Source organism: Procambarus clarkii, chromosome 1 (assembly GCF_040958095.1).
Source record: "Procambarus clarkii isolate CNS0578487 chromosome 1, FALCON_Pclarkii_2.0, whole genome shotgun sequence".
Classification (NCBI taxonomy): Eukaryota; Metazoa; Arthropoda; class Malacostraca; order Decapoda; family Cambaridae; genus Procambarus; species Procambarus clarkii.
Window position 1 is genome coordinate 35781180 of NC_091150.1, and position 16506 is coordinate 35797685.

Genomic DNA, 16506 nt, shown 5'->3' on the forward strand with positions numbered 1-16506 from the left:
GTTTGCGTTAGTATTTGGCACCGTGCGAACTCGACCACCGCGTGGACGATGGAATCTCAACGGTAAATCAACGCAGGATTAACGTTTCTCAGCGTTATATAATCAACGTCGTTTGACCAGCATCCTTCCATCCTTCCCCCGCCCCCCCTTCCCCTCCCCCGGAAGGACGTTTCGGGACGACTGCTCTCCCAAGGACTGTGTCTCTGTGATTAGGGGCACGGCTGTAATCAGCGCCAGGCACATCCTTCGGCCGCTGCGGGTCCTGCTCTGTGGGCTGTGTTGTAATGTGTTGTGCAGCCTAATGGTCTTGGGTTTAGTGTGGTGACGATAAGGGAAATGTCTTAAGTCTCGTAAACTTGTGGACAGATGCAGCACACTTGCCGACAATGCTAAGGGATAGGGTTGTTCAACGTCCTCCCAGCAAGCATAAGAAATATTGCCGGAACAACCGTGGACATTTTCAAGAGGAAACTAGATTTATTCCTCCAAGGAGTGCCGGACCAACCGGGCTGTGGTGGGTATGTGGGCCTGCGGGCCGCTCCAAGCAACAGCCTGGTGGACCAAACTCTCACAAGTCGAGCCTGGCCTCGGGCCGGGCTTGGGGAGTAGAAGAACTCCCAGAACCCCATCAACCAGGTATCAACCAGGTATCAACCAGGGACATTTTGGATAGGGACGAAAGTTTCAAGAGCCCCGCGGGTGCGCCTTAATAATACTGGGGATTACTACCTGCGTCGAGTTGAAATCTCCCGCGCCTTGATTTCTAATAGAAATGCGCCTTTATCACTCTTTATTCCCGGGAAGGATAATGAAGACAATTTTGGTTTATGTTACTTCTTTTGTTTTATTTGTAATTATTTTTCCTTGATCTTTTGAGTGTTTTATGATGTGATGTATTTTTGTAACTATACACCAGGATGTATTAATATACAACAGGAGAGTTGGTGTATTAGGGGAGGAGTGATACCAATGCTGAGTGTGTTCAGGTCTGCTTCTCTTGAAACACTGTTTATTGTTATCAGAGATATACACTGTTTGTTGTTATCAGAGATATGCACTGTTTGTTGTTATCAGAGATATACACTGTTTATTGTTATCAGAGATATGCACTGTTTGTTGTTATCAGAGATATACACTGTTTATTGTTATCAGAGATATGCACTGTTTGTTGTTATCAGAGATATACACTGTTTATTGTTATCAGAGATATGCACTGTTTGTTGTTATCAGAGATATACACTGTTTATTGTTATCAGAGATATGCACTGTTTATTGTTATCAGAGAGATATGCACTGTTTATTGTTATCAGAGATACACACTGTTTGTTGTTATCAGAGATATACACTGTTTATTGTTATCAGAGAGATATGCACTGTTTATTGTTATCAGAGAGATATGCACTGTTTATTGTTATCAGAGATAAACACTGTTTATTATTATCAGAGATATACACTGTTTGTTGTTATCAGAGATACACACTGTTTATTGTTATCAGAGATATACACTGTTTGTTGTTATCAGAGATACACACTGTTTATTGTTATCAGAGATATACACTGTTTGTTGTTATCAGATATATACACTGTTTGTTATCAGAGATACACAATGTTTATTGTATCAAAACTATACAATGTTTACTGTATCAAAACTATACAATGTTTACTGTATCAGACATACAGTTTATTATATAGGGAATATACACAGTTGTTGATCCCAACACACTTGGACCAAGAACCGGTTCACAACAGTTTCCCCAATTTAATTTAAACATCACAATTTACATCTGTGGTGAACCAGCATCACAATTACTAATCACACACCATACACATCTCCTCCAGTTAGCGGCGACCGTGTGCAGTCATGATCGTGTCTTATACCGACTGTGTGGGGGCACATTTTGGACAGTTTCAGACATGATAAGTCACAGTAATTGGTATCCCAAGTTACGACTGAAAATGAAGATTCGTCGACTGAAACGACGATGTTTCAGTCCATCCTGAACTCTTCTTCGTCAAGTTGTGAAATGGAACGAGAGTGATGCCACCCAAGAGGTAGTGGCACGGGCCTGAATAGCCCGGAAGGATAGAAAGTGGCAGAGGGAATTTTCAGGGGAAAGCGCCAAACCACTACGACTATATAGCACTTGGAAAGGGGGGGGGGGTGTGTCAGGATAAGGATTTGGGATGGGTCGGGGGAGGGGGGGGGGAGGAATGGTGCTCAACCACTTGTGGACGGTCGGGGGATTGAACGCCGACCTGCATGAAGCGAGACCGTCGCTCTACCGTCCAGCCCCAAGTAAGGAAAGAGAGAAAACAGCAGAGACAACAGTAGGATGAGAGTGAGAGGAAAGGTGAGAGGAGGTAAGAGAGAGACGAAGATAAGAAAGAATAAGATAAAAGGTAAGAATTAGATGAAAAACAAAGACGAAAGGTAAAAATAAGATGAAAGGAACGAATAAGAGAAAAAAATAAGACTAACAGAAAACGTAAGAATAAAATTAATGGAAGGAATAAGAGAAAAGATATGAATATAGAAAATATTCTATCTATAAAAGAATATTCTATCACATGTTCTATTCTATAAAGTACAGGAAGGTTTAGCAGAAAGGGATAGAAAAAGGGTAGGGAAAATGGCTGGCTAAGATATCTGGTAGTATTTCATTTTGAATGAAGGACAAACATCTTGAACATCTGGAATAGTTATCTCTGAAATCCGAGATTTTGTTTACATTCAATAACAGAGTGACGTAGTGTTCTGCTGACAATGTTTACATTTGGTCAGTGACTCAGACGGGCGAGGGGGTCCAGGGTTCGAGTCTCCTAAGAGCCCAGGTGAGTGAACTTTGGTCAGATCATCTTCAGCAGATGGTGCAGACTCCCAGAGGTACTTGTAGACGAGCCAAAGGCTAGCAGCAGTAACCTCAAGAAGTCTGCTGATCTTACTGAATGATGATGGATGGAATACCTGGTGTAAATTTCACTTTTATCTCAAGTCTTCTAGATTTTATTGCAATTCTCGATATATAGCAAAAGACTAACTTTAATACTCTTGTTATACTATATCATAACTGCAACATCCTAGCCATCAACCTAACTTAACCTGTTAGAGGCATACATGTTGTTGTTGTTGTTATAGATTCAACTACTTGGAACAAAGTTCCAAAGTAGCACGGGCTATGGCGAGCCCGTAGTGGACTTGGAGTATACGTAAGCAATCGTAGTCCCTAACACGCGCAATCTTAGGCCAACTTTTATAATATTAATAGTTCATAACGTGGGTTTTGTGAGATGTAACGGGTTGAAGTAACAGTACGGGTGGACCGGAGATGACGTTACAGGGATGCTGAGGAAACATCACAAAAGAGATAATCTGTAGTGGAACTCGAGCAGCGGAAGACCCAAATACGTTGTTATGACACAAGGAAACCTTTCAAGAGTTTCCCATGGGGAAGCGAGGCTGGCTGGAGGCCTTAATTATGAGGGGAAGCGACGCCTCAGCTGGGTCTGTTGGAGGTGCACCCAGCTGGGTCTGTCGGCGGAACAAGTATATGGCTCGTTATTATACGAGATACTCAACATTAACTAATGCTAACTAATATTTTAGCATGATATGATATTTAGCATGAATTTGTCCCACAAAATAAAACAGGATGTGATGTTGATCATTTCACCCACGTTACGAGAACCGTTCTCAAGTCACAGCAACAAAACCATTTAGTAGGGAAGATGTCCGCTGAGGCTCAGTTGGGCGCGTGGATAGACGAAGTGAGGACCCTGAGGATCTCCTCAGCGTATTGGGAAGCGGTTTCTCTCGTCATTTTTTGAGTGTAATAGTCGAGGGAGTAGCAGAGGCGTCCACGGAAGGTTTGGAGTGTGTGTTGGCAGAGTGTGGGCATAAAGTGGCAGGAGACAGAGCGAAGCACCTTGGATACCTGCACCTCGTCGCCGGTGCCGGGGAAGGCGGTTCTCAGGTCGCCCATGTTGGTCAGGCAGTAGTGGTGGTTGTTGGTGGAGGGCAGACCCAGCCGGGACAACCAGAAGTTGCTGCCAATCACTAGTTTGAGCCTCTCGCTGATGGGCTGGACGGTGAGGGCCCGCTGAGTGACCGTGAGGTGGTGGGATATATTGGAGTGAACCAGCCGGCTGTACTCCCAGAACTCCTCCAGATTCTTTTCTTCCGTTTGGAAATCCAAGTCTAATATCGAGATGTTGCATCCGAACGTGTTGGGCTGCAATGGTTTCGGCCAATAGCGGCGCATGTTGACGACTTGCACGCAGTTAATTTGTGTAGCCTTAAGTGAGTGTCCCCTGGCGGACATGAGCAGGTAGAGGGCCAGGTTGGCCGCGGCGGTGAAGGCTGAGTTGAGTGTCACTCCCTCCATCTTACAGCGAAGATACAGCTTCTTGGAGGTCGTCTCCTCGAGCTCATAGTGCAGTATGTGAGTTTCCGCCACCTTGTGGGTGGGCATGGGAAACAGGCGCGTAAAGTTACGAACATAAGCACCGTAGCTTAAAATTCCTTTATAAAATCGACTTAGGAATAGGGAGAGGAGGGAGAGGTGAGAGGTAGCAGCGTCAGCCAAAATATCGTGGAATGGCTCGGCAAAACGTCCCTCCGAGCACATATCGACGTCTCTTCCTTGGAGAAGGTCGTCGAGCACCTGGACGAACACCTTACAGAACTGCATGTTGGTAGTCCCGTCGCTCACGCTGTGGTGGAAGCCGAAGATGCACACGTATTTGTGACTGTGGCCAGCAGTCTCATCTAGCACACTCTTCCCCTCCGGCGTGACTAGCCGCAGGAACCACAGCGGGCCCTCCAGGCTGTACCGGTGACGGAGGAGCTCCTCGAAGGCCGCCATCACGTCATCCGTGGTGAGCTCGTCGACGTCGAGCGCGGGAGACGCCATCTTGCGCCACCACAACGCTCCCAAGTGTCGACCAACTCCCAGCTGCACGTGCGGCATTTTCCTGCAACAGAAGCATGGTCATCGTCTAGTAGTCCGCTGGGAACTCTCCCCGTCTATATTGGCTCAGAATTATTGTGACAGAATGATAATTCTTTCAATATTCACGTAAAAAAAAATCGAGCATTATGAAATACGTGAAGAAATAACGTTTTATGAATATATCACGATGATTGCAACCTTTCTTGAGATGAAGGGTTTTTCTCATTCTTCCGCAACACAGTAATTGGGAAAGTTGTTCACATTACCTAAATATACAGGTATGTGGTCATTTTGATTAGAATGTAGCAAATGTGTTAGCGAGGATGACAACCATCACAGCTTTTATATTTAAACAATCTTCTTTCGTACATACAGCAATGAAGCGCGTCAATAATTGGGCAAGTACAACTCGAACCGAACATATATTGCAGGCATATACCTGTCACTGAAATATTAAAAGACAAAGGGAGTGACAATCGACTTGAAAATGGTCCAGGACGGACCGAAACGTCGTCGTCCCTTCACCTTCTAGTGTGTGGTCTGGTCAACAAAGGGAGTGGACTTATATACTGTGCCTCGCAGAGTTCAGTCCTGGCATTGAACGCACATAGTAGTAACATCCAGAAAATAGTAAGTAATATACGAATGAATGTTTTAGCTAAAGAATGTTTTAACTAAAAGAAAACAGATTTGAAATTAAATTCCTTTGGATACCATCACATGTTGGTATCTCAGAGCATGCCACTGATATGCTTGCAAAGACAGACTGTAGTAGATCAGTAGTAGAAATTGATATGAGTGTTTCTTTAGCAGTGACAAAGAGAATACTTAAACAAATATCTAATGAAAATCTTACTGACCTAACAAATTCACAAAGACCTGAAAGTTGTAGCATTAAACATTATGATAAATATTGTGAGGAGACATTCACATATGGGACTAATAGAACAAGAACCCGGCAATGTGATGTTATAGTGGCCAGAATACGCCTGGGATATAGACGTATCTGGCAGCTCTCTCAAAACCCAAATGTCGAGTACACAATGTGTCAACTTTGTGAAAGAGAAAAACATGCACTCTCTTGAACATTATATTGTAGAATGTCCCATATTGACTGACCTTCGCTCTCCCGGGCTGAGATATGCTGAACTCTGTATATACTATATGAATAGTGGAACACTTGATATAGTGGACTTGTACAATTGACTATGTTATACATCAGGTATACAATGTGATGTAACTATAACCTGAGCTTGTAAAAGCTCCTAAATCATCTTCAGTGGTTAAGTGCTTATTAACACACTAGTTTCTATAGCAGCTATCTTATCTTGTCAACGTAGGAGAGACATAATTGTATGTGCGTATATGTGCATATGTGTGTATATGTGTATATATATGTATATGTATATAGATGTATATATGTATATGTATGTAGTAATAGGCATCCATCAGTCTCAGAAGACTATGGAGTGGGCCAGCCAGAGGCTTAGGGCCCGCGCAGGAATATCCCTGCAAAAAAGGAGACTATGGAGTTGCGCTCTGATTGTCGGTCTGGAGTGGCCTCGCCAGGGCGCAAACCCAGGGAAGGTTGATATGGGGGAGAAGCTGTCACCCATGCAGCAGGTCCCCCCCTCCCTTTCCACGGCGCCTAAAGTTTTCAATGGAAAGGCAAACACCAATACGATTGGTTCAAGCGCCGTCGTAGGAACTGTTAGAACCATGTTGAAGGCAACAACGAACTGCCCCAGGGACTCCAGCTCCGGAGTTGACCTCGAAGTTGGTAAAAGAGGACACAGGGACTCCAAACCCGGAGACCGTCGTGGTCGGGGCCGGAGAAGCAGCACCACCCCATCAAGGGCAAGAACGACCCCAGCCTCCTGAAGCAGAGCCTGGCCCGCACGAGCCCCAGGAGGTGGACGGCCCGGTCCCGCACCTACGGGTTCCAGACAGAGATCGTCACAGCCCTCTTTCACCCCGAGGCCGGCTTCCTTCATGACCCAGCTGAAGGAAGAGTAATAATGAGTAATTACAATTATTATTATTATTATATGTACGTATGTATATGTATGTATACATACATATACAAGGAAAACCCTGACGTCAAACCTCCGCAGCCTCGCGGCCATACCCACGTTTAGGACGGGCTTCAGGAGTCAACTTCGAGGAGAAATCCGGAGTTTAAGCTTAAGTTAAAGCAGTTCGTTGTTGACTTCAACCTCGTTCTGGCAGCTCCTGCGACGGCGCTGGAACCACAGCTTCTCTGGATGCCTATCACTACTATGTATATATATATATATATATACATATATATATATATATATATTATATGTATATATATGTATGTATAATGTATGAGTGTGTATATATGATATGTGGTCAGAATTGCATTTCAACTTTGTAAACGCACATTAATGCCATTATGTAAAAAAAGACACACCGAACACCTTATGTCGGACAGACGTAAATCTGTGTATTTTATGTATATAGGTTAGATAAGAATTTTGTAAGCACTACAATCACCTTGTGGTTGATTATATATGATTATATACATCACTGAACTATATGTTTAACAGATCTCTAACCCTGTCCATGGAGGACAGAAGATGTATATATATACATTTAGTATTTGAAGGATAAATACTAAATAGCATTATAAATTATGGTAATTTTCTCGAGTGTTTTAAGTCGTGCTTCTTATTGACGAAACTGTCTTCTCCAGCTTATAGTCACTCGTGTCCTCGTAGCATCTGCTTGCGAAACCTTTACATCTCTCAACACTCATGGCGCCTTTGTTTACACTTTTAATAATTAAAGAGCTCAGACACTTCACAACCCAAGGTTATTATTGCTATAAACAACGTCACGGCGCTCTGGGGGTTTCATAAACTGCTAAATAAATGTAAACAAAGCCTAAGATGATCATGGAAAGATACACAAGTTTCGTAAGTGTTGACGTAACTGGCACAGAGACTTGGGGCTCTCTTTATATAATTATTAAATAGGCAAGTGAACTCTATAGACTCGTTGTAAGTCCAACGCCCAACGTGCAATTCATCAAAGTCTGGTTGATCACATCCTCAGCTGGTGAGGTCTAATTGGTGATCCCGAGCGACCTCCTTCAAGGCGTTGATGGGCGTCCTTGCTGCTTCTTCCTCATTCCTCCGCCCAAGAGGAGACCTGGCACTGCATTGATGACCCTGTGCAGCACAGGTCGCTGTGTTGCGCGCTGTTGCCCTGCAGGGAGTGTGGTGCTGGTGACCTCCCGCAAGTTCATATATAAATTCCTCTTGCTTTGATTGCACAAACTATGACTTGGATTAAACAAGAGGCAAGCACTGGCAGTCAAGAGGCAGACCCTGGCAGTCAAGAGGCAGACCTTGACAGTCAAACAAGCAGCAGACCTTGACAGTCAAACAAGAGGCAGACCTTGACAGTCAAACAAGCAGCAGACCTTGACAGTCAAACAAGAGGCAGACCTTGACAGTCAAACAAGAGGCAGACCTTGACAGTCAAACAAGAGGCAGACCTTGACAGTCAAACAAGAGGCAGACCTTGACAGTCAAACAAGAGGCAGACCTTGACAGTCAAACAAGCAGCAGACCCTGACAATCAAACAAACAGCAGACCCTGACAATCAAACAAACAGCAGACCCTAACAGTCTGCTCACAACGACGAGTCAGACACTCAACACCTGCCCAGGTGTAGCTATATTCTCTCCAGGAAACCTTTGGTGTCTTTGTGAACTTCTTAAGATGTACGTCAATCTCTCCTGTAGCGCTGTGGTCTTCGTCTTCTGCTCACAACACCTTTCCTTTCACCTGATGTTACTGTTCACGTAGCAGTAACGTAGGTGACCGCCAGTTAGGCCCCTCTCGTGGGCTGCGTCCCGGGGAAAGGTCAGCTTCTAGCCTGGGGGAGACGTCGAGAAACCTAGGTACAGGCTTCCTGTCCCCAAGAAGAGGACTTTGGCTTCCTCAATTTTGTGCTTTGAAGTGTGTTCTTATTGAACTCCGTCCGGGCGTGTCTGGTCCTTGTCACGGTGTGGCGTGTCTAGTCACACTACCCTCACCCTGGCCCCACACTACCCACACCCTGGCCCCCCACTACCCTCACCCTGGCCCCCCACACTACCCTCATCCTGGCCCCCCCACTACCCTCACCCTGGCCCCCCCACTACCCTCACCCTGGCCCCACACTACCCTCACCCTGGCCCCACACTACCCTCACCCTGGCCCCACACTACCCTCACCCTGGCCCCACACTACCCTCACCCTGGCCCCACACTACCCTCTCCCTGGCCCCCCACACTACCAACACCCTGCCAACATGTGTCAAACAAGAGTGGAAGTTAATTTCCCGCACCAGGAAAGTTCTGCAAGATGACTGATTTCTGGCGAAGCAGAAGGTAAGATGATTCTATGCTCGTGTACTGTTGACGGAGACAGTTGTATGTTTGTACACCTGTAGCCTCTAGACAACCTGGTGAGTGTGTCACACACCTGTAGCCTCCATACAACCAGGTGAGTGTGTCACACACCTGTAGCCTCCATACAGCCAGGTGAGTGTGTCACACACCTGTCGCAGATGAACACAAGGAGTGTTCATTCATCGGACAATCTAGGCACGCCCCGCCTCCCTCCTCCTGCTGTAGACAGTGTTACTACTCAACACCCATTACCTTCCTCCTATCCCCCCCCCTCACCGCACGTCCCCACTCCTCCTCCTCCTTCCCCTCCTCCAAACTGCAAGTCCCCCTCCTCCTCCTTCCCCCAACCCCAAGTCCTAAGCCCGCCCCCACCCAATGTTCCCTGCCTCCTAAGCCCTCCCCTACCCTAAGCCCACTCCCCCAGCCCCCTCATCCTTATATGTATTGAGCAATTCGCCTCTCCGTCTATGCGGCCGCGCAAGCGTCTGCATCGGTCTTGCGGAGTGTGGTGATGAGTCCTGCAGGATGAGGTATAGGTCCTCTGTGATGAGTTAACTCCTGCCTGATGAGGTAGGTGCTGGTCCTAGTGAGTTAGAAGGGGTGCGTGAAGGAGATTACATATATATATGTATCCCGTCAGCGTCCCCAGTAGGCTGGGACATCACTCTCACTCTCGGCCTGGTCGATGTCTCAGCCCCGGACGCCGCCGCCACCGTGTGAAAGCATGTCAGTGTATAAGGAGCACACACACGCTGCCAGAATTAATCCTTCCTCTCACAACGCTCTGGCTCCTTTCTCGGTCAACTTGTTCAGTTACGTCACAGTGCTGCTTTAATATATTCAGATATATTCAATCTGTGTTATATAATAATATATATATGTCGTACCTATAGTAGCCAGAACGCACTTCTCGGCCTACTGTGCAAGGCCCGATTTGCCTAATAGGCCGAGTGATTGTCTTTATTTTCAAAAATTGTTTCCAATTGGTTTATTTGAATTAGTATTGTTATATTATATTAAGAACCCAAATTATTGACTTAGTTACGCTACTTTATGATAGGTTAAGATAGGTTAGGTTAGGTAGGGTAGGTTAGGTTCGGTCATATATCAACGATAGTTTTAACTCAAACTAAAAATAATTAACTGATACATGATGAAATGGATAGCTTTATCATTTCATAAGAAAAAAATTTGAATATATAAATTCAGGAAAACTTGGCTTATTAGGCAAGGGGCTTGCCTAATTAGGATTATTAATCGGGGTTTGCATACTAGGCCGAGTACTGCGATCTGCCTACTAGGTAAAACATTATATATATATATATATATATATATATATATATATATATATATATATATATATATATATATATATATATATATATATATATATATATATATATATATTACTGGTAGTAGGAGTCTTTCTTATGGACATGTATTACTGAATATGGCAGAAAAGACAAGATCAATGATTCTAGCGCGAATCTTCGTTATTTGCCTAATGATCTTAACGTGTTCAAAAGAAAACTTGATAAACATCTCCAAAGGATACTTGAACAACAGGGCTGTGGTTCTCACGCCAGACTGCGAGCAGTGGGCGTCTACCACAGCCTAGTTGCTCAGACCACCAACCAGGAGGCCTGGCCAGAAACTCGGGAGACAGGGACGCTGATTCCCGGAACCAAGAACAGGTTAGTGGATCACAAAATCTAGCTCACATTGAGATAATAACAAGCTGCCGCTACACCGGGAGCCGGGAGCTGCGGGTTGGTACAGGACTTCAGCCAAGTGGGACTTTGGGAGCCGGTCGGCCGAGCGCACAGCACGCTGGACTTGTGATCCTGTGGTCCCGGGTTCGATCCCGGGCGCCGGCGAGAAACAATGGGCAGAGTTTCTTTCACCCTATGCCCCTGTTACCTAGCAGTAAAATAGGTACCTGGGTGTTAGTCAGCTGTCACGGGCTGCTTCCTGGGGGTGAAGGCCTGGTCGAGGGCCGGGCCGCGGGGACACTAAAAGCCCCGAAATCGTCTCAAGATAAGTGTAAGTCACTTGTGGTGGTGAAAGGGAAGAACAGATGAGTAGAAATGCACACACGTGTGTCGCATTAGGCATGGATGCCCATGTGCAGGGAAGGCAGGCAGGCAAGAAGAGAGGAAATGTCAGCACTGTGGAGAAATGCCCGACATACACACACACACACACACTCACATACACACGCACACATACACACGCGCGCGCACACTGGGACGTTATGCAATGCAGCGCAAGAGTTATACAAAGCAAATGTGATTACCGCTGAGATTAATAGTTGTTAAGCTCATTGGTCTTTTACTTATCTGAGTGAGCATACGAGTCGTAAAGGCTCATCCACCGACCAAGTTAGACTGACATGTGTGTCACACGGTCGGCCAGCCAGAGGTTCAGGCCCAGCGCGGGAATATGCTTGGAAAATAAGTCAGCCTACACTGAGGCGCGTCCTGCCCTCTACACTGAGGCGCGTCCTGCCCTCTACACTGAGGTGCGTCCTATCCTCTACACTTATGTGCGTCCTGTCCTCTACACTGAGGTGCGTCCTGCCCTCTACACTGAGGTGCGTCCTATCCTCTACACTTATGTGCGTCCTGTCCTCTACACTGAGGTGCGTCCTGTCCTCTACACGACCACAACAATCCTGCCAGTTTACTCACATCTACTGTCCAGCGGGGTAGTGTGGGTGTCAATAGTGTGGGTGATGTTAGTGTGGTGTCAATAGCTGGTGCCGGGTCAATTCTGGCCTCTTGGAGACAGGAGTCCTGACCAGAGAGGATTGACCGGGTGCCACTCCATAAATGTTCACCCCCTTGTTTGCCCAGCAGCAGTTAGGGGGCCCTGGTTGAAAACTGATTGGCGGTCGTGTCCTAGGGAAAACAAGTAGGGGGTAAGGCTTACCCATGACCTATGGGAAGAGAAGGCTCTCAGCCTGCTAATAGGCGACAAAAATCATCTACTCCTGTACGCAGCCATGTAAAAAAAAAAAAAATAAATAAATCAGACTCGTAGCCTTACCTGTACATAATTTTAGTGGCACGTTTGACGAGGTCGAGGTCAAGAGGCTTCCGAACATCGAGCCAGAGGGCGTAGCACGTGTTCATTATTCCGTATACATGAGCTGAGGTCATGAGCTTCTCGCAGTAACCAAGAGGCCGGATCCAGTGGGTCTCCCGGGCTGTTGTAGTGTGGGGCGCCGCCCCTGGTGGTGGTGGATGGCCGGGGGTAGCGTCGGCGAGCGGCGCCTCGCTGGATGGTGGTGGTAAGGGGAGGCAGGGGCGAGGGAGGACGTGGGTGGTGGGGGAACAGCTTGGGACATCGCTGAGGTCGTCGCCGGGGCTCGACTGGTCACCTGCTCCAACACCTGCAAACACACACAGTATGAGCCAACTGGACTTTGTTTACATATCCACACATGTACCCATACACCCACCACACACACACACACCACACACACACACCACACACACACACACACACAAACACACACACAAACACACACACACACACACACACACACACACACACACACACACACACACACACACACACACACACACACACCACACACACCACACACACCACACACACACACACACACACACACACACACACACACACACACACACACACACACACACACACACACACACACACACCACACACACCACACACACACACACACACACACACACACACACACACACACACACACACACACACACACACACACACACACACACACCACACACACCACACACACCACACACACCACACACACCACACACACACACACACACACACACACACACACACACACACACACACACACACATACACCCACCACACACACACACACACACACACACGCACACATGCCTATATCTATAAATTAAAATCTGTGCCTGTCTGTCCGAGGCTGAAGGCCAGACCCTTGGGGCTAGCCTCACCCAGTTTTTAACAGTAATTGTGCTGGGAATACGCACAACATGGTCGGGTCAGAACCACTGTCAGGGGAATGATCGTCTATTGACACTGTGCTGTTGCTACCCCACTCCCACCAATATCGCATTATCATTAATAAAACTTGTAATTTTGTTATTTTTTGGGTATATATAATATATATATATATATATATATATATATATATATATATATATATATATATATATATATATATATATATAATATATTGTAGGGACCCACAGCCTCAAAGAAAGGAACACAGAGCATTCAGAGAAAAAACTTGCCATTTAACTCTGAATACGTATGAGTGTTCACTTCTCCTACCACCTCCATTTTTTTATGTTGTACACTTTATTATACACGGTTATACAGTTATATAATATATATATTAAATCCAGAATAGTAACCTGTCCTTCGTGGACAGGGTTAGAGATCTGTTCGACATATCATATAGAGCAGCGAGTTATTGGGCACTCACCCCACTCACTCAGGTGAGTGTACTGCTCAATAACTCATTGTACAATGAGTTATTGAGCATTCGACCACGCGTGATCAGAGAGCATTTACCATACCATCCAGTACACACACACACACAATGCCACCATACCCTCTGTCCTTCAAGAGAGACAGAACTGGTGATCCGTTCGTTATCCCGTGATGACGAGATGTTGCTGTCCTGCCTGTCTCTCTAGTCGCCTGTCAGTCCACAAGGCTTCGTTAAAGATCACATAATTTTTTTCACACAGCCAGTGAGGGTGGGTGAGGCAAGCTGGTGGGTTGGTGGGTTGAAACCTGATAGGTGGGCGGGGGCTGGTGGGCGGGTTCGAGCCTGCAGGGTGGGTGAGAGACTACATGGTGGATGAGAGCCTAGTGGTGGATGAATGACTAAGATCTTGATGGGAGGTTGAGAGCCCTCGTGCTTAGTGCTCGGAGGAGAAGAGCCAGATGAATGAGACCCCTGGTGGATGAGCACCAGATGAATAAGACCCCAGTGGATGAGAATTCTGAAATAGAGTGAGATGGCTGAGAACTTGAATGACTGAGGCCTCCTGATCACACATCCGTCAGCCTACGTGATATTTTCCATCCACTTGCCCCATCGGAGCCTCGAACTCCCGACCACAAGACAGCGTCCCAGAGACACACCCCTGGTGTCCAACTGAGACTTTTCAACCTCTCCTGGGGGAGGGGTACAGCTTGAGTCCATTGTGGTTGTATATGACTGCACGTGGCGATCACCTATAATACCTCCAGGACTCGAACTATAACCCCAGGAGAGGTTAGAAGTCCCAGTTAGATACCAGGGGTGTGTGTGTGTCTCTCTCTCTGGCGACCTTGTAATAAGGACGTTTAGAAAACAATTAATTTACCATCGCACGTTTTATCTGATAACGAGCGAGGTAAACCCCACCATTTAGTACGGAACAATTTACAAAAAACTGGCAAAACTAATATATTCCGCTGGTGGTGGGGACAGGAAGCCTATACTCATTCTTATCGAGGCGGCATTCGTCTTGTCATGATCTGTGAAGGCCTTATGGTACGGTGCATTGGGGGGAGGTTTAAAGGTATCCTGCTCTTTTTCTTGCGACTGGGTGCAGTTGTTAGTGCTGTAATGTAACGCTGGTACTCATATACAAGGATAACTTCTGCCCCCCTTTGGGTTACCACGTTCTAAGGTACACACACATGGCCTGGGTGTTCCATGGGGGTACTACAGCAAGGGTACAGCAGCGAGAGTACCACACGAACGATACCACAGCTAAGGTATTACAACAAGGGTACCACAGCAAGAGTGACTGTGCAAGGATACCACAGCTAAGGCGCCACAGCAGAGGTACCACAGCTATATGGTCTTAGTTAGGGTACCACAGCAAGGGTGCCACCACAAGACTACCACAGCAAGGATACCACAGCTATGGGTGCCACGGAAAGGGTACAACAGGAAAGGAATCACAGAAAGGGTACTACAGCAAGAATACCACAGCTACGTTGACACAGCCAGGGAACCACAACAAGAAAACCACTGCTAGGAGTACCACAGCAAAGGGGAACCCCAGCAAGAGTACCACAGCGTGGGAATCACAGCTAAGGATGCTACAGCAAAGGGTATTACAACGAGGGGGGGGGGTATCACAGCTATGTTGCCACAGTAAAAAGAGTACCACAGAAAATGCACCACAACTAGGGTGCCCAGCACGGGTACCACAGCAAACGGGCCACATAGGAATCTCGGATAATTCTCATAATTCTCATAATAATCACAATTCTCAGGTTACTGGGACTGGGCGTTGTAGAGAAGTAGTAATACTTAGGATGTTTCTGTACAGTAACTTTATATCAAGGGTGAGACGAGGCCCGCTCTCTGGCACCTGTGGTAGGCTGAGGACTCTCACAGTGGTGGGTGCCAGTGGTGAAGGTGTGCCAGTGGTGAAGGTGTGCCAGTGGTGAGGGTGTGCCAGTGGTGAGGGTGTGCCAGTGGTGAGGGTGTGCCAGTGGTGAGGGTGTGCCAGTGGTGAGGGTGTGCCAGTGATGAGGGTGTGCCAGTGGTGAGGGTGTGCCAGTGGTGAGGGTGTGCCAGTGGTGAGGGTGTGCCAGTGGTGAGGGTGTGCCAGTGGTGAGGGTGTGCCAGTGGTGAGAGTGTGCCAGTGGTGAGGGTGTGCCAGTGGTGAGGGTGTGCCAGTGATGAGGGTGTGCCAGTGGTGAGGGTGTGCCAGTGGTGAGGGTGTGCCAGTGGTGAGGGTGTGCCAGTGGTGAGGGTGTGCCAGTGGTGAGGGTGTGCCAGTGGTGAGGGTGTGCCAGTGGTGAGGGTGTGCCAGTGGTGAGGGTGTGCCAGTGGTGAGGGTGTGCCAGTGGTGAGGGTGTGCCAGTGGTGAGGGTGTGCCAGTGGTGAGGGTGTGCCAGTGGTGAGGGTGCGCCAGTGGTGAGGGTGCGCCAGTGGTGAGGGTGCGCCAGTGGTGAGGGTGTGCCAGTGGTGAGGGTGTGCCAGTGGTGAGGGTGTGCCAGTGGTGAGGGTGTGCCAGTGGTGAGGGTGTGCCAGTGGTGAGGGTGTGCCAGTGGTGAGGGTGCGCCAGTGGTGAGGGTGTGCCAGTGGTGAGGGTGTGCCAGTGGTGAGGGTGTGCCAGTGGTGAGGG

The 16506-nt window shown here is 47.2% G+C and overlaps 1 protein-coding gene across 3 annotated transcripts in view; it reads right to left on the reverse strand.

Moving 5' to 3' along the window:
- Positions 1-973: 973 nt before the first annotated feature.
- LOC123768665 (uncharacterized) overlaps positions 974-16506 on the reverse strand; it is a 75371-nt gene continuing 59838 nt past the window's right edge. For all 3 annotated transcript variants that reach the window (XM_045759370.2, XM_045759453.2, XM_069333290.1), the window contains 2 exons: positions 12425-12770; positions 974-4971 (listed from right to left, as the gene is read on the reverse strand). In XM_045759370.2, the coding sequence (XP_045615326.2) occupies positions 3741-4971; positions 12425-12770 (1577 nt within the window). In that variant the 3' untranslated portion in view covers positions 974-3740. The remainder of the gene's footprint in view (positions 4972-12424; positions 12771-16506) is intronic.